Genomic DNA, 19,743 nt, shown 5'->3' on the forward strand with positions numbered 1-19,743 from the left:
GTTTCCTACCTTCCAAGGAATAAGTGGCCTCCTTATATAGCCTAACAAATAGAAGTCTAGATTACAGTTCTTACAGATTTTGTCTTTTGGCACATTCTTTCTCAGCCTATCCTTGGTGTTATGATCATTTTCTTTTAAACATGTTTCTTTTTATTGTTTTCCTGAAGTTGGTGACTCCTGCTGGAGTGAGGTTCCTGGGCACACCCAAACCTTGCTCAAATGCCCATTTTCATACATGAACCCAGACAAGAGTTGGGAAGTCATTTGACAATGGGAATATCACAGCTGAGCCCATTCCTGTCAGATGAGTACTTACGCATACTATCCAGTCACTGGATAGCAATGAGGAGAGAAAACCTAGTTGATTTTTTGCCCACCGTAGCCCAGTGGTATTGAGGCCAATTGTAGTACTCCAACGACCACTCAACCGGAGATGAGCTAACTCAGCATAGATGGGGGTTGGAACCTATCTTTCCTGGTTTGTATAGTTCTGTACCACACTTGGCAGTTTAGTTAACCACTGAACCAATTAGGGTTGCTTCAGTTGCTTTTTTTTTTAACAATACTCCTACAATTGGAGAGTTCTTAGCCTATCTGTGCAGGACCTATTAATTCCATTTTTACTTCTCTTCACCGCTGCATCTTTCTGGACTGGATCAGGATTAAACGTTCTGATCATTATGAAGGAATGAATAAAAGACTTAAAAGCTCTCATTACTTCTGAATAGGATGAAATCCTTGAGCTCTAGCAGTCCACTAAGCTTTATATATTTTGGAATTATTTGTGAAATAGTGGAACTATGAACACCTTTTTGCTCTAATGATTCTTTAATAGTATTGAACATACAATATTTTGAAATGTATCAATTTTTACCCCTGCTTGCGTCTAGAGTTCCCACCGTTTGCCAAGTGGAATAACATACGTGGGTAGGATTGTAGTGGGGGTGTTACCAAGGGTGGAACTTCGGCTTGAGCTCTGACAGTCTCTTTGCTCCTGACAAAAACTCAGTAAAAATCCCAGTTACTTTAATTACCAATGCCTCCACATCACAAGACATAAAATCAAGCAGATAACTTGTGTCTCTGAAGGAGTTGACATGCTACTAGGACAGGCTGCTGGAAGGAGGCTACTTGCTTTTGATCAGAAATAAATCAATTGCTCAGATATGAATGGAACGTGTCAAATATCTATCATGGGCAAATTTGTCAATGTAACATTTTGTAGTCCTCATCAACACCTGCTAGTGATCATTTTCATGCTTTCACATTTAATCGTTGTAAAGATGGCTGGTTTTGTTCAGCTAATTATTTTTGTCTGATTGACTAACCTCCACACAAAATGACTATTTTGAGAGTGATTTGAGTATAAAAAATGTCTACATTGCGTGCGGTGGCAGTTCAATTTATTTCACGGTGGCACAGAGGTAAATTAGGCTTTGTAAGTTTGTTATTTATTTTTTTTACAGAACTTATTTTGCTCTTGCTAAGAAATAAGATTACTTATTTTCTTCTTGTAAAGTGCTCATCTCAAGAATTCAAAAGATCTTGTCTGACTGGTTTGATTAATTCCTTGCGAACTTTCCAGACTGGACACCTCAACTATATTGCTTACTTTTGTGACTAATTCTATTTTTGAATAAACCAGTAACAAATAGTGGCTGGCACCATTCATCTTGTCCATCTTCTGAAATGACATGAGATGTACTAAAAAGTTATATATTATCCAGGAACAAGTTTTCAATAAAGGGAAGAATGCTAATTCCCATTTACGAATGCACAAGAACATATGTAAACAAGGAAAAGTCCAGCTGATACATCGAACCTATCCCATACAGCTTATTTACACCATTACCCCAGTCCACACCTCACCCCCGCCAACCAGTCACACAATCGTTAGGACGCTGGGACAGACAAAAAGAGAAAAAGCCTTAGGCCAATTTAGGAAAAGAAAACTCCAGGAAAAGAAAACTCCAGGAAATTTTTCACTGACCCATGAAGGCAATCAAACAAGTTCTAGGAGACCATGGTAACTGGGAGACGTATTTCCCAATACCCTCTATAACATTATGTCAGTCATACTCAGGAACTAGTCCAGCTCCCTTTTGGATATCTGCAGCAAATATGCACTCACTACAAGAACTGGTAACTTGATCCAGAAGTCGATGCCTCGAGGGAAAAAAGTACCTGACATCTGACGTCGTTCTATGCTTACGTGACTTATACTCAAAGTTGGTTTTAGATCATAGCAACCACTGGTTTTTCTACAGAAGTTGCCTTTTATAGTGAGAATAAAAGAGTATCCCAAATTGGCTTATCTGAGTATAAGATATAGGAATCTTAGGTCATATGCTTTTAATTTTTACCTATTGCTGATTGGCCTTTAACCTTTTGCAGAGGATCTCACTGTACAACTGAGTCAAACAAAATCCACCAGAGGTCTGGATCCAAACTTTTTTTGCTCTGTTCAAGCGGACAGTTCTTCATAGAACAAGTTTTGTAAAGTTGGGATTAGTCCGACTTACCTTGTAGAGCTGTATAGCACGGTCATGTGAAATACTCTTGGGAGTTTTGTTCATGGCACTGGGTGGCTGGAATCAGGTACTAAAACAGCAAAAACAAAAAAAACAGTTCATGTATTTGATGAAAATTAGTTAAGAGGAAAGTTTAAAAAGGAGCCTCCCCCTCAAATTATTTTGTTTAAACAATGTACTATTATTACTATATTATTTATTTATTTTTCTCAATATCTGGCAACAGCTGCTGGAAAATGCTCATATGTGGATACCAAATGAAAACAGGATTGGGCTTGGTTGTTTTGGTTGTTTTTTGTCCCCAGTTGAATTTCCTGCCAGTAGCAACTATTTAGGTTTACAAAGGAAGAAAAGCTACTCTGGTACTATACAGCTGCGAAACTGTACCATACCATGGGCCAGCAACTTAAATGAGGAGACATTTGAGGGGGGGGGGGGGGGGAAAGAGGAGAAAGATTTTGATCTAATTGTTTTTTGGGTACATAATAGTAGGGCTTACTGCTAGTGGAAAACTTCCCCCATTCCCAAATGTCTGACAGCTCAAAAGGGAGCTGCTAGAGAACAATCAGGAGATTCCCAAGGAGAAATTTGTATAGCTGCAGCAATTCCATGGAACAGCAGCACGATTACTGGGAACATCTGGAGGTTTGCTGCAAGGAAAATGCAACTAAGAGTGTGTGTGTATGTTTATAAGATAAGCTGAATGACATGAATCAGCCATTCATGTGGAAATGACTTATGAAATAATACTGGGCAGCCTGCTGGTGGCGCTGTCCAGGGAGAGTATAAATACTCAGGCATGGGCCCAGCTTGCTCAGGACATTCTTTTACAGGAACTAGTGAAGGACACAACTAGATCTCCATGTTGTAAAACAGTTGATTAAAGCTTTAATGCTTAGACCAAGTGCCTAGTAGTTTTCTTACGTCACCGTACTTATTCTTCCTTTAATTAGTGGGTCTTTTTATCAGATATATAGAATTTGTCAGCATACTACCTGAGAGATTTAAGACTAGTTCAGCTACACTTAGCCCTCATGGAGCTAACTCATTCTTAACCACCAAGATTAAAACAGTAACAGCCATGTCCAGCTTTATAATCTTATTTACATCTCACCAAGTGACTATTCTGGATGGATCAGCCTAGACAGTGGTCTTTGCCAGACTATTCAATAGGGGGGCAACACATACACAGTCCAGCAGGAAATACTTGATAATAAACAGCAGGTACCTTGGCTAATTTTTCCTTCCTAGTCCAGGCATACTGAAGCCAATTGTTGTGACCTGTATTGATTCTAGCAGTGCTTAGCTAGCATAGCATGGAGTAAGGATCAGACTAGGAACCTCATTAATCTATATGCCTCAGTTCCACACTGGGTGGTGCAAATGAGGCCAAGGCATTGCACACCACTTTCCTAGGTTTATCAAGGTATCCATTATAGATCAAATATTGAATGAGATTTTTAAATATTGATGAAAAGGTTTATATAACATGCATCTATACAGCACCTTTAATGTAGATAATGGTCCCACGGTGCTTCACAGAGGTAATAATAAAAATGATAACATGACAACAGAAACATGGCTGCAAACAGGACAGAATAGGCAGTTGAATACTGCGGCTATAAGGGAATGAAGAGGTGGTGGGGTAGAAATAACAATGGCAGTAGCAAGAAAGGACATAACTTAAAAAAGATAGAAATGGAATCTCTATGGATTGAGATAAAGGATAGAAAGGGATCAGTCATAGTATTAAGAATATACTACAGATCAAATAATGGAAAGGAAATGAAGAAATATTAGACAAATATATGAAATGAGTTTTTTAAAAATCATAATCATGGGGGATTTCAATATTCCCAAATAAATTGGCAGGGAGAGGGACTGAAAGGGGAGAATGGAATGGAGTTTTTACAGTGTGTATAAGACTCCTTTCTGATCAGTATGTAAGAAGTCCAACAAGGGAGCAAGCACTGCTGGATCTAGCATTGGGAAATAAACCAGAGTAGGTAAGATAAGTGAGGGAACATTTATCGCATTTAAAAAGTACTTGGATATGCACTTGAAGCACTGTAACCTACAGGGCTACGGACCAAGCACTGGAAAGTGGAATTAGGCTGGAGAGCATTTTTTGGCCGGCTCAGACACGATGGGCTGAATAGCCTCCTTCTGTGTTGTAGATTTTTAAGATTCTGTGAACATCCAGGGAGTGGTGATCCCAATATAAGGTTTAAGATAATGATTGAGAAATATATAAATGGTACAAAGACCAAAGTAATATATTGGGAAAAAAGCCAACTGTGAGGGAATGAGGATGGAGCTAAGGAAGGTAAACTGGAGAAAAATATTGACAGATAGAGAGGCAGAACAACAGTGGGCAATATTTAAAGGAGAGATCAACAGAGTTCAAAAGAAATATGTTCCACTAAAAATAAGAACAAACTAGCTAAGAATGAGATGCTATGGATAAATAGAGGTGGGCATAAAATTGAATCTAAACAAAAATGCATATGCAAAGTACATAAACAATAGAGGATGACAAAAGGGAGGGGTTAAAAAGACAATTAGGAAGACAGAAAATATGAAATGAAAATATCAGAGTATAAAAATAAAGTATTATATAAGCACATAAATAACAAACGGAGAATTGAGATAGGGATAGAGCCACAAAGGGGTGAGCAAGATAAACTCACAGGAAATGATATTTAAATGGCAGTAGTGAATAGATACTTTGCCTCAGTTTTCACTGAAGAGGCATGGCTTCATAAAAGGAAGGTCATTTTTAACCAACCTTATTGATTTCTTTGAAGGAGCAACATAAAGAGTAGGCAAGGGTAATTCAGTGGATGTGGTGTACATGGACTTTCTTCGATAAGGTGCCACCTAAGAGACACATGACAAAAGTCATGAGTTTAGGGAAGTTTCTCAGACTGGCAGAAAGTGGTAAGTGGTGTCCTGCAAGGATCCTTGCTGGGACCACCGTTGTTGAGGTCTAACATAAATGATTTGAAGTGATGGGGGAGCGGGGGGGGGGGGGGGGGGGAAGTATAGGTAATAATGTTGGGGGTGGTATAGCTAATAATGTGGAAGACTGCACCAAAATACAAGAAAACATAAATAGGCTTGCAAAGTGGATTGAGAAATGTCAAATGCAATTGAATATAGTGAAGTGTGAGGTGGTTCATTTTGGTAGGAAGAATAAAGGAGGGCACTTATCCCTTGGGAGGTAAGAAACTAAATGGGATTGAGGAGCAGAAAGATCTGGGAATTCGGATACATAAATTGCTAAAAGTAACACAAGTTGATAAGGTCTTGACGAGTGCAAGCAAAGTACTGGGGTTCATTTGTAGAGGAATAGAATACAAAAGCAGGGAGGTAATAAATTTGTATAGAACCCTGATAAAACCATACTTGGAGCACTGTGTGTAATTCTGATCTCCATACTTCAAACAGATATTGAAGCACTGGAGAAAGTGCAGAAAAGATTAACAAGGATGCCAGAATTGAGGGGGTATATCATCAGGAAAGACTGAGCTGGCTGGGTGAATATGGAGAAACTTGTCGGTATGTAAAGAACAAGAGGGCATAAATACAAGATTGTCAACTAACAGATCAAATAAATGTTTTAGGAGGAATTCCTTTATAGAGATTGGTGAGAATGCAGAACTTGCTACCACATAGCAGTGGCTGAAGCAGATAGCAATTATGCATTTAAGGGGATGCTTGATGCATATGTAAGGAAGAAGTGAAGAGGTAGGTAGGGTGGAAAGGGGTCATTAGAGTAGGGGGAGGCTCGTGTGGACTATAAACACCGGCATACATCAGTTGCGCTGAACAGCCTATTTCTGCACTGAAGATTTTATGTAGCTGGGCTGAGGTTGGAGTGTGATCAGGCGATGTTAGAGGTTGATGACTACCATGGATTCGGGGGGGGGGGGGGGGGCGACAACATGTTTAAGGACGCTGGAGAGGAAAGAAGATTGGAGATGGGGTGGTAGTTTGCAAATACAGAGGGGAAGTGGGTTTTTTTGAGGAAGAGGAAATGATGGTGGTTTACCTGAGACAATGTCAGCTAGCATGGGGGCCAGGAAGGGAATTTGGGTAGTCAGCAGTTTAGTGGGAATGGGATCGCGAGCAGATGGATGAGCTGAGCTAGGAGGGAAACGAGAGAGATTTGCCAGTTTAGGGCTAGGGTGGGGTAGGTTTGGTTTGGTGGGTAAGGGGAAGGGAACAACTGAGGCAGCTGAATACATGGTTTTGATCTGAGCAACAAAGAATTCCATGAACTGCCCCATGTGTTGTTGGAAGTGAAGGTGAAGAAAGGTCGAGGGAGAGGCCTTGAATATGGGTGTTGATGAGATGGAGAGATTTAGGGAGGATAGGAAGACAGTAAATTCAGAAAGATGGCAAAGGGAGCGGAGATGGAGATTGAAATCACCAAGGATAAGGAGGCGCTCAGTGCAGAGGCTGAGGGAAGACCTCGGTGTGAAACTTGGGGTGGGCGGTAGAGAATGAGGATTTTAAAGGAGATAAGGAATAAGGTAGTGTTCAAAAGGAGAAGGTGCCAAGGGAGATGGGGAAGAGCCCAAAGCAAGCAGAATATTTGCTGATGGAATGAAAAATATTTGATTTTTAATTCTGTTCAAGTGTAGGTTTTGATTCCTTCTCGGTCTCATTTGTTAAACATTTCAGCCCATCCATTCATTCTCCACAGCCAGTAAAATGTTCAGAATGTACCTTTACGCTATTTTCAAATTCTGCTGTTAATTTCTGTCATCAAGTTTTCTCTTCAGTCAAGTATCTATGAAAATATTCCTCCATTTAGGTTTACTCCAAAACCTCAATTTCCTTTAACTTGGCCCTCCTTATTTATAATACTTTTCAATCATGCCCCCTTCTGAAGTTATTCTTTCCCTCCTGTGAATCTTCAATACTTTGAGTCTTTTCACCCTATTTTCCCCAGCGGAATACCAAGTCCTTGGCGTGTTCCATCTTCAGCATTGCTGCTCTCTGACTGGTTTTCTTTGCTCCATGAACTTGCTGCAAGGACTCTCTCCACCTTGCCTAGGTTCCAATTTCAGATGTTCCATTAATTTGGGTCAATCTTCCATTTCTGACTTCTCTTGGAAAGTCGTTATGTTTGACAGATACAACCCATTTTTTCTCCAAACACTGCCCTTTAGGAAACTTAAAAGTTAGTAACAATTTGCCTTTCTTAAGTTAGGTCAGTGTTGTATCTACAAAACAAAAAAAAGTCAATTAAGTAATTCAATATTGTCTATTGCAGTAGGGCAGATCGGAACACAACAGCAAACATTGGTTGGCCCTCAGTCTGAAATATCAATTAAGGCATTATTATACTGCAGGTGTATTGCTTATAGCAATGAAGAGCTACAATGCTAGGTTATACTGCTTATACTAGGTTATACTCTGCATTGCTCTCAAAGTGCAAAGCTCTGACCAAACATACTTGTACACATGCAGAACTCCAGTCACTAGCATCCAAATACCAGTTAACAGTTTTAGTGTTATTGAAAACTGACAAGGCAGTTAAGTTTTCTGCTAATGCCAAAAAGTATATAAAGTGGTTTAGTATATAAAATGAAGTTTTAAGAAATCAAACCTGCAATCTAGTTGCAATATCTGATACAAATTGAGCTTTAATTAGTGCAAAGCCAAAACAGTGAGAAACGACTTCCTTGAGCTGTCACACCACTTGCCAGAATTAAATTCAGCGTGGTGACTATTCCTAGTTATACTGCCGTTTTTGCATCAGCAAGCTACATCACATCGAGTTCTCAACAGACAGCACAAGAAGACAGGTACAGATAAGATTTTAATGTTAACTTTTATTATTTTAAAACAACTATGTTGAATGTCATTGTCCTTGCATAAGAAATAATCTAAAATTTATTTAGGGAACACAATTTCTATAGGATTATGAAAACTACCCCGATTGGTGGCGAAAATGACCAGTAACACAGTTATAAAATATACAGGTGATCAGACATTATTGTTCCCAGAAGAGATTCCCATGACTGTGCATTACATTTCTTATTTCCGAGTAAAAACAGCAAATATCACATTTACAGAAATGACAGCATAAAAGGTAAAGACTGGAAAATAAACCCAAATTAGAGGAAACATCGAGAAATATGCAGAAACCAGAAAATGTAGTAATACAATCGAGGGCATCTCTTCCCTGCCCCAAATTCTCTCTTGACCTGCAGGGTATAGTTCTACGGTTCCTGATTTTGGGGGCCATCTCAGCCAAGCCCCTTTCTGTCCTCATCGAAAATCCACACGTAGTTTTCAGCAGGAGCAACTGGTTTGGGAGCTGGTGCAGACTATTTATCCCCCACCCCTCGAGCACTTAATCTAATTTTAACATCTCCCCTGTAATCCTAGCCGAGATCGGCTAACTCAGCACAGAATGGGGATGGAACCTGTTAACTTCCCAGTCTGTATGGCTCAGTTCCACACCAGGCACTGCCTTTACCAACAGTTACATCAGAATAATTAAGTTAAAAAAAACATTTGTAATGCATTTTCATCCTAGTGCTGCTGATTACAGTGACCTTTGCAGGAGATCCAAATGTACTTTGGGAACAGTGTATTGAGGTATGTTTGGGCAGCTAGTTTGCACATGAAATGGTTTCAACTACCTGAATGCTCACATAGAACATTAAAAACTGCACTTTTAGAATTTTGTGGAAATAGCTTAGTCAATGGAAAAGATGGAGTTGAGTAGATGGTAAAGTTACGAGTCCATGTGGGAGAATCACTCTGCTAATTTAGCAATGGAGAATATATTATCAAAATTACTTAATGTTTGAGGGCATGTCAGCATTTTTCTTCTCTTCTGAAGTCAATGACTCATCCTTAAATAGTGTTCATGAACAACCTTCTGCTGCTTAAAATTCCATTTTAAACTTACCTGGTGGGCTATTTACCACAAACATCATAGCTGAGCCTAATCTGGCCTACATTTGAGGATGTCACACACACCTCTCCATTAGGGATCACTGGATAGCAAACAGAAACAGGAATCCTGGCTGACTTTTAACCTCTCCCTAACCTGGAGAAGCTGACCATCCCGACTGCCGCCCCAGCTCAGTCAGCATGATGTTCAAATGACGATTTGAAGATTGATGACAAAAAATTAAAAATGTAAATAAATCTACAAGACAAATAAGATACAGGGTCTGAAGAACTCAAAGTAGGGAAAACAAAATCAAGGCCAGAGATAGCAAGGATGTACCTACATATCCTTAAATTAAGTTAGGGAAACCCTACTCATCTCAAAATTGCTTATATTGTAACAATCTCACTTTCTACATCTCCTTACATCGATGGAACTAACAAAGCAACATTATCACAAATTAACACAATATTGTAGTTAAAACTAAACCAACCAGAATTTGCATAGCAAGTTTCAAGGGTCAGGCTTCTGTTCTAGATAAAGTATCACATTCTGATTTTCACAAGCTCGTTAGCATTAGGTAATTTAAAGACAGCATAAACTGTAGTCTGGCACCAACACTGCACTATTCAGAACTTATTAGAATTAAAGTAGCTCATACACAGACACAACTTAAAAGTCAGTACATAATTTCTTAGTAGGTACCTTACTCAGCAGAAAGCAGTCCATCAAATTTTTCATTACGAGGCGAGGAAGAACTGAGCAAAATTAATAAAAGATCTCTGAAGAACTGCAAGGTTTCTGTATGATAAAGAACATTCTACATGCAAAGGTCTGCTCACAGCATACAAAGAAATTCCCTTTTGATGAAGTCTTCACTACAAAAAGTTGTGGAAAATGTGTTCAGAAGTGAAAACAATGCTTAAAGGATCCTTTGCAGAATACTGTAGTTATTCAGAATTAAATGCTGTTATTTAAGTGCCCTATTGTATAAAACTAAGATTTATTTTTTTCTTTAGCCAATTCAGTATTTTTTCCCCCCCCACAGTACAACACTCAGGAAAATATAGGTGTAATTAAACAGTGCACAAGTTTGACTTATCACAGTGCCGAATTAACACTGCAAACCATGAGATTATTTCCACCTCCAATGATATTAACAAATGGTAAATGCAGCATTTTGTTAAAACTTTTGCAAGTGCAAGATTTGTACAAATATATAGACTACATTCAGGCCGCATCAAGTCAATTAGCTGGTATGGTACTTAAAAAATATATATATTAATAACAAACTAAATCTAGTTAAAACATAACATTGTTCCTGCAGGGATTTCACCTCAAATTATACACACGAGTGCTTGGGCAATGTTTTGATATTGTATCCGCATATTTAAGATTTTTTTGAGTGACGGAATTTGCTGAAATGAATTTCTCCCAGAATGTTTTGATTTAATGAACAGTTAAGTTGTGGTTTCATACAAAATTATCAATGTTGTCTGAAAAGGGTTCTCACTGTGGTCATTTACTGAGATGCTGAAACTGCCTTAATTTTAATCCCAGTTTTGAAAATCTGAGATGATCAAGCAATCCTAATTTAAGAGAACTCACAACCAGTAGATGGATTTGTAAGTAATTTAACCTGAAGTGTTAATCATGGGGTGTAATTAATATAGCTTTGACTATAATATGGCTAACACCAGGCAGTAAATAGACACTTCAGATTGAAGTACAGCAGTGGAAAAATAAACGGAGTGTAGGTCAGTATTTACAAATGCTGTCCAAAACTATCATTGAGCTCAGAATTGCTGCTGGCTATGCTGACAAATCAATTAAATGTTGTGAATAAAAGTCATTAGTGAAAAACTCAATTCAACCATAGGAAAGCCAATGAAAGCTGCCAATCAATAAAACAAAAAATAAAAAGGAAAGTTAAACACACTTGTTTTTCCCTAATGTCTTTACAAATAAAAATCACAATTTTGCATATTTTATCAGGGGATAGCACACACTCATTATTTAACCCTGTAGTTGAGTTGCTGCACCATTAAAAATAATGATCAGACCATGTTGGTCTGATTTATTTGGAGGATACGGTGAATGAAAATATGGTTTCTTTTCTCAATTTTATATTAAAAATTTACAAAAAAGTGTTTGCAAGTGTTAACAAAAGTCAACTTGTGAATGCTGCTAAGGCGATTCAGTACACAAAGGGTTCCATTTCTTACACAGATCAGCACTCCTTTGGAAAAAGTTCACTGTCATCTCTGGTCTACCTCAGATATTATCTTTGGAGGTTTCAACGGTTGCACCCTGAAATTGTTTTCCACGTAGTTTTCAGCCCTAATTTTGCTATTAGGAATATATGCCACAGTGGTATAGATTATCCAAGTCCCATATTTTTTACAATTACTTTCAAATTCCAACATATGGCATTTAATTTCATTCATAAATAATGGTATAACAAAGACTAGCTCTATGCGTTCCATTATAAAGAGAAGCTAATAAACCATAACACAAAGCAACATATTTTGTTAAACAGCTTTAAGTAATAAAAAAACAATTTGTGAAAACATTAATTGTATCCTTCAAGATGAATTGTACTTTTTATATCGTAAAGAATTAAAGACAAGATGTCATCTACAAGTGAAATGAAAATAATTTACAGGACAATATTATGACAAAACAGCTTTTCATTCAAAATATATTTCATATTAGAAGCTTCAAGTATGATAACAAAAACGTGACATTGGAGAAACATAACAAATTGTGAAGCAATACATTATGGTTGTGTTCCAGTTTAAAACTGTGTCTGTTTTGGGGAGAAAGGAGCACAAAGGCCCACACTGAAGGCTAGTCAATGACCCTGACAAATACCCACAAAGAATATATTTTTCCGAAGGCGATTTGGCTCAACTCAAGTACAATAAATTAAATATATTTTTGTAATGAGACAATTGGTATTCAAAATTTTCCTTTAAGTTTTGGAATGCTTCATTAAATGCAATTTGTTGTTGCAGCAAAAAATGCCACAAGTTTTTAGACACCCTGCCATATGGCCACAATGCATTAAATTTAGTACAATAATAACATTGCAAATGTCAATTAAAAATGGATCCCTTTGCTTTTATTGCACATAGATTTTGTTTTGTTTTAAATCTCCAAGCATGCATCAATATCTATTTATTGCACAACATAGGAGGGCTTCAAACCTTCTCACAAGATGTATCCTCACAGTAAACTAAACAATAAAGAGATGGTTTATTGTTGAAATTATTATATTTATTCCTAAATGCTGCATTAATACTGTCTAATAAACCAAATAGGGTCAGTTGCAGGGACTTAACCAGCTATCAGCATGTGGCCAGATGTACACTAGTAGAAATGCAGTAAAGGAAGTAGTCTTCAGTGCCTGCAGGCAAGTTTCTGTTAAAGTTCAAAGTTCAAAGATTGACTGATCAAAGTGCTTTTGGACTCAGCAGTACTTTTTCCTCTACTAGGGTCAAGAATCTGAACCATCAACATGTATCATCTGTAAAACAAAAATAGACCTGAATAAGAATACTTGGCAGTACTGTGGTGGTATGCAATATTCTCAGTTATCACATCTCAAACATGACATGGAGGACAGAAAGGCAAGAAAGTCTTATGAAGCTAGAAATGACTTCAAATTTTTGGAGTTCAAGTAGCTGATGGTCATCAAAAACAGATCAAGTTACTACCTCAATATACATTAAGGAAATACATTAATGTACAATCTTCTATTTTTCAGATTGCAAACTTTATACAAATCATCATAGCTTTCACACTGCTGAGTTTTGATGTACGAATACCTCTTTCATTGCAATATTGTAAAAACAAAGAAAAATTCAGTGACAATGAAAGTCATGAAAATCACTCGACAGGAATCAAAGTGTTACAGGTAAGTTTGACAAGAGATTATATTATCAACATGCTCATTATGTTTATACTATTGGAATTATTGAACAGTTTCTAAGAACTGGGAGTAAAATTTTGCACCTTACACCATTAATGTGAGCCAAGTGATGGATCATCACAAGATTAGTAATAATCTACCAGTACTGCACTTTGGCTGGCCCACTGCACCTGGTAGAATCTTCCCAAAATGAGTCTGCTTGATAAGAAGAAATAAGATGCCCATTATATGTCTCATGCACTTTTAAAGTGTTGTGTAACGCACTGTAGTTTTTTTAGGCTAGAAACTAAAACTGTTCCATTCTCTCTCTCTCTCTCTCTCTCTCTGATGTTCCCATAAGCTTACCTCAGATGGCAAGATTGCTGTCGGTGGCAACGCTGCTGTGTAAATGATGTTTGCCCCATCAGAGGCACTAAAACCTTCCCATGGGTTGGGGTTCAACTGGGTGCTTCTAATGGAAAACGTCATCATTGGAAAAGCTCAATGGCTCCCACTAGCAGTACAGGTAGACTACCCTTTATCTGGACTTCCGAAAACCGAAACCCTCTAAAAACCGAAGGTTTTTTCGGTCAGCGTAAGTCGGGCGCACGACTTACAGGCCTAGCCGGATAAGGGATAGTGTAGCATTTTCCTGCACTTCTGAAAACCGAAATCGCTCAGCGTAAGTGTACCAGCCTTTATCCGCACATCCGAAACCAGAAAACCTCTGAAAGCCGAAAGTGGAGCAAAGCATGACTTCTGAAAACCGAAATGCGCACGTCCACGACCCCCGCGCCGAACCCGACCCCCACGCCGTACCCCACCCCCGCCGACCCCCACCCCATTTCGGATAAGGGATAGTGTATCCTTTATCTGCATTCCCGAAAACCAAATTACCTCTGAAAACCGAAGTGTTTTCGCGCACCTTCCGAAATCCGAAATTTTCCTAAAACCGAAACACGGCTGGTCCCGAGGTTTTCGGATAAAGGATAGTCTACCTGGTACTTGGCTTTGGTTTTACTATTTTGGACTTGGCTGTAGATCACAGAATCTACAGTGCAGATAGAGGCCATTTCGGCCCATCGAGCCTGCACCGACACACATCCCACCCCATCCCCGCAACCCCACGTATTTAATCCCCTAACACTAAGGGTCAATTTATCACAGCCAAATCAACCTAACCTGCACATCTTTGGACTGTGGGAGGAAACCGGAGCACCCGGAGGAAACCCACGCAGACACGGAGAATGTGCAAACTCCACACAGACAGTCGCCCGAGGCCAGATTTGAACCCGGGTCCCTGGCGCTGTGAGGCAACAGTGCTAACCACTATGCCACCGTGCCCCCCTCAGGCCACCGATATAGTTAGCAACTTGCAAAAGGAACTGACTCAATTCCACTGGAAGTGGTGCTCCAGAATAAAAGGCAGCATGTATAGTGATTGACACTAAATAAAGATAAAAATTGTGATGTGAAGAGGGTATCATATGGGGCACACTTTAAAATGGTTTGAAACTCCGTTTTTTAAAAAACTTTTACCCAACAGACTTTTCCTAATTTCTGCCAGTGTTTCTATAACCAGCTATAAGTAGGCAGCTTTAGTTGACTTGCTTTCCAATTTTCCTTTTACCTGTGGAAACAGCTCCCCATAACAGCTCAAACTGGCTGAGTTTAGGAAACTTGCAGGTGTGAATGTAAAACGTTAGTTTTTTTTAATAATGCCTATGTAGACTCAAAAATAGATTACTTAATGCATAATCTTAGTACATCCCAAAACCTACTCCTATACAACAGAAAAATGAGCAGCACTTGTATTCAATTCATCATATAATCTTACTTTTATCATGTCACCATTTGATCTGGACTTGTTCAGTACTGTCAACTGCTCCCATTACATCAAAGTCTAGTTAAAGGTATCTTTTATCCAACTGTCCCAACCATGTTATGTGCGCATGTCACAAACTTAGTAACTGCAGGAAGGGCAGTTCTAACTGAGAGCTGGCTATTTTTTTTTTCTTTCCTCTTCTCCTGAAGGTGCTGCAAGTGCTATGCTATGGATCCAGGGTGCAGACAGCTCTCCATTAATCACCATGGTGGCCATCCTTCATGCATGATTCTTAACAGTGGATAGCAGCAAGCTATATGACTCTGAAAGGCATCACAGCAAAGCCCAATGCTCTCACCACACGTCCACAAACATGCACTTTGCAGCAGGAGTCCTTTGATTGCAATCAGGCAGCTCCCCTGTTCCTTACTTTCCCCTTCCAAGCCGAGGCTGAATGAAATATCTCAGCTGAGATCAACAAATTCAGCAAACTGTGTATAGAATCTGGGAACTTCTGGTCCTTATGGTTCAATGCTCCCCACTAGGCCATCAGGAAGCTCAAAGTAACTTAAGAAAAAAATTAGCCTGCATAGATGATAATAATTAAGTCTAAAAATCTGTTTATTGAAATAAAAAAACTGTAGATCCAGATAACTTGCTGTTATTATGTTCTAACAGATTTTGTTTAAAACATTGAGCTGATGTATACATTGGACCCCTTTAGTTAAGAGGGCAGAAAACCTGCACAACAGTGATCCTTATTCATTAGATTTTACAGCAAGTTGGAGAAAAGTTAACATTTATAAATGCAGAGTCAAGTTTCCAAAATGTAACCTAAAATGATGGGCAAGTTGGTCCTGTGAAGAACTTCTGAATGTCTGGAGTGATATTACAGTGGGTAGACTTAAAATAGCATAATGCAAGACTCTCACAATTTTTTTCCTTTTATAAACTTTGGAAATTAATCCCATCAGAATGGTCATCTTCACTTTGTATTCAGGTGGAAATATACAAGAGCATACTTGAAAACAATATAGAGAATATTAGAAGTGTGAAGTGGATTGCAAGAAAGAATTCAATCTGGAGGGTCAGTGGACATAAATACCATGTGAGAAATTCAACATACTCCCCATTATATAAGGTACTAAATTGATACAAGGAAATTGTTGCTAATACCCAAGTACCTCCAAAAGACTAAAATGAAAATTTAAAATCTTAAATCACCTTGAATCAAACATTATTATTTGCATTCTTGTGTTATTCTAAAAGGTTGTTATTCCTTATTCCCCCCACCCATTCATTCATTTTTCTGTGCTGTGGCGTGTTGGCTATGCACCTTATGTAGTGGAAGGACTAGATGTGATCTGGAGGGATGAAAGAGAGCGCCTAGTTTTCTTGCCCTGGTCTGCTTGGAATTTCTTCAAAAAAGCGCAGCTAAGATTCAGAACTCTAGAGCATGGGAGGATAAAATCTGGATGGAGATATTGTAAGCACAATTTTCCAAGTCTGCAGTTGATACTGGGATAGGAGGCAAAGCAAATAATGAGAAACAATGCAGCCATATTCAGAAGCATTCAAAAATTTGGATCAGAAGATAGTTGATCCAATTCAATGTGGATAACTGGCTATATTTTTCACCACCTGCCATGTCTAAACTGCCACAGTGGTAGTGTGGCCCTCATCAACAAATCACACTGGACTCTCCCCATCTCCTCTGGTACCATCTCCTCCTTTGAGCACATCACTTTGTTTCACTCCTCCTTTAAATCCTCATTTTCTACCACCCTCCCAATCCCAAGTTTTCCCCCAAGCTATTCTCCCTCAGCCTCTGCATTGAGCAACTCCTCATCCATGGTGATTTCAATTGCTATCCTCTGAATTCACTGCCCGCCTGTCCTCCCTAAACCTCACCCTCCATCTAAAATCTCCCATCTACGTTCATGGCCAGCCCCTCAATCTTCTGTCTCACGTGGCCTTTCTACTTTGATCACTGATAAGGTCATCTCCGACCACTTCCTTGTGTCCTTCACTACCCACATCCCCTACTCCCTTCGAACCCCATTTCTTTCTGTGTCCAACCCTGCAGACTCTGCCCTCATGCAAACAGGCAGCAAGAACCTCATACCTGGTGGATAAGGGCAAAGGCTGAGGCTCCTCCAGCACTGCACCTGGGGTCCTCTTACCTGCCTGAGTCGCAGTCACACCCTCCTATCCCTTACCACTAACCAGACCTGTACCACTACCTAACCAAAGGGGTGTGACTGCTTCCTGGATCAAAGTGCTCAGGTAACTCTCCCTCTCCCTGATGCCCCGCAATGTTTGCACCTCAGACTCCAGCTCAACAACTCTGAGCTGAAGTTCCTCGAGATGCAGACACTTACTGAAGACATGGTTGTCCGAGATCCAGATGCTCTCCACAAACTCCCACATGCTGCAATTGCAGCACACCACCTGCACTGCCATCCCTACATGACCTTGTTTTATTTATGTATTAATTAGTTTATGCATTTAATTAACTTATTCTATCATAATTTAACCCTTTAAGCTCTGGTAGTATTGTGGTGAATGTGCACTGTACCCCCTCCAAGGTCAATATAGATTTCCTGAGATTCAGTGTCCAAAACTGAACACAGTATTCTAGATGGGTAAATGAAAGTTCTTTTGGCTCAACAAGTCCATTCCATTTTTGACTCAATTGGTCACAGATTTAAAAGTCAGCTTGGTAACTCATTATATCACCCAGTCTTGACATATTTAAACACAAACTCAGTGAAACTGGAAAAGTATTGTATTAATTCAAAATTTAGCATTTCAGCGACCACTTTTAAAACAAAAGCGCAGCACTTCATCTAACCACGTTTTAATTTGTATCTAATATAGCTTAATATTGGGAAAAACAAAACAAAAATACAAAATTTAACATTAAATTGAACCTTTACCAATATTTCTAGACTAACACACTGCATGCCTGAAGTATCTGCACCTACCATGATACCACCATTTTGTTTTCTTTGGATTTTTATTACACGTCCTTACATAAAATGAATTATCAGGAGGCCGCCTCTGTAATAAAGCAGATAAATTGAAATGGTTAACACTAATGCAATCAGATGCTTCATTTTACACGCCAGAGCAACCCACTCCACGGATATGGAACAAGTTTGTCCTGTACATACTGTCATAATAGACTGCAGTGTAATTTTCTACAATGGCTTTGCAGGTGTATTCAGTAGCTGTTTCATACAGACCAAGAAGGTTCCAGGTTCAATTTTCTGCCTAAGTTAGCTAATCTTAGCCAGAGTGAAGGTAGTTGCACTAAAATTGGCCACAGTTCCCAAGGGTATGCGCTGGAGGTTGAGGAGGGGGTGGGAAAAAACAGTCAGTGCTCAAGCTTCAGAGACTTCTACTGGAAGTATGGATGTCAGGTGAGAACAGGATCAGGCTTAGCTGCGACAACCCTTGTAGTTGAATAGGCTGCTGATATAAATATCCTACAAACTGATCCAACCCAGAAAGTGCCTCAACATAAACAGGATATGCCATCCACCCCAGCAGCAATGATGCAATTATATATTTTTGTCCAAAAGCAATTAAAATGTGATAAGAAAATACTAGACATAAGGGTCATAAAATATTTTGTGGTAAAGGAAAATCAATGTTCAAATATATTTTCGCTGCTCAATTTGATGCGAAACCTTAACTTTACGAATGATACTTTTTTTTTTTTGCTTTTGCAAGACTCATTATTCATTTAAGTTCTTGGCTTCATACAGTTGTATGTAAATGATAGGTGAACACCCTGCTTAATTGGAGCCTTGCACTGCTTTTAGGTCTGCAGCCCTTTTGGGGATGTAATTATTTTTGCGAATATGTACGGATTGAAATTTGCTGCTAGTTAGCAGAGAATAAAGAGATTCACAACTGTCAAAGCAGTAGGTAACGAACGTGGTAGATAAGGGAATGCCGATTCATGTTATTTATATGGATTTCCAGAAGGCATTCGATAAGGTTCCATACAAGAGACTGTTGACAAAAATGTGAACGTATGGAATTGGAGGCAACCTATTGACATGGGTAGGGAATTAGTTAGGAGGTAAGAAACCGAGAATAGGGATAATGGGTATGTACTCAAATTGGCAGGATGTAACTAGTGGTGTCCTCCAGGGATCTCTACTGGGCAATGTTCCCTTTAAGCTGCTCAGCTGCGCATCTGTCCACAGCTCCCGCGCAGGCCATTTGTATAATAGGAAAAAACGCACATGCACGGGAATTTGAATGGGCCACGCACCCAAAGAAAAATTAAAGGGAACATTGGTACAGATGCCTCAGTTTTTCACTATATTTATAATGAGTTAGATGAAAAGAATATAGAGCCACATATCCAAGTTTGCTGATGACATTAAGTTAGGTGGCACAGCAAATAGTGTAAATGGGAGCAGAAAGATGCAACGGTCATTGATAGATTAAGTGAGTGGGCAAAACTGTGGCACATGGAGTTCAATGTGGGGAAGTGGGAGGGCATCCATTTTGGACCCAAGAAAGATAGATCAGAGTA

The 19,743-nt window shown here is 39.1% G+C and overlaps 1 protein-coding gene across 4 annotated transcripts in view; it reads right to left on the minus strand.

The window, feature by feature from the left end:
* Window positions 1-8,346: 8,346 nt before the first annotated feature.
* The window catches only part of ube2wb (ubiquitin conjugating enzyme E2 Wb), a 110,875-nt gene continuing 99,478 nt past the window's right edge, over window positions 8,347-19,743 (minus strand). For all 4 annotated transcript variants that reach the window (XM_085993172.1, XM_085993171.1, XM_085993174.1 and 1 more), the window contains 2 exons: window positions 18,176-18,251; window positions 8,347-12,979 (listed from right to left, as the gene is read on the minus strand). In XM_085993172.1, coding sequence (XP_085849298.1) covers window positions 12,966-12,979; window positions 18,176-18,251 — 90 coding nt within the window. In that variant the 3' untranslated portion in view covers window positions 8,347-12,965. The remainder of the gene's footprint in view (window positions 12,980-18,175; window positions 18,252-19,743) is intronic.

This window comes from Somniosus microcephalus, chromosome 7 (assembly GCF_052327205.1).
Source record: "Somniosus microcephalus isolate GS21.2 chromosome 7, FLI_Smic_1.0, whole genome shotgun sequence".
NCBI classification, from domain to species: Eukaryota; Metazoa; Chordata; class Chondrichthyes; order Squaliformes; family Somniosidae; genus Somniosus; species Somniosus microcephalus.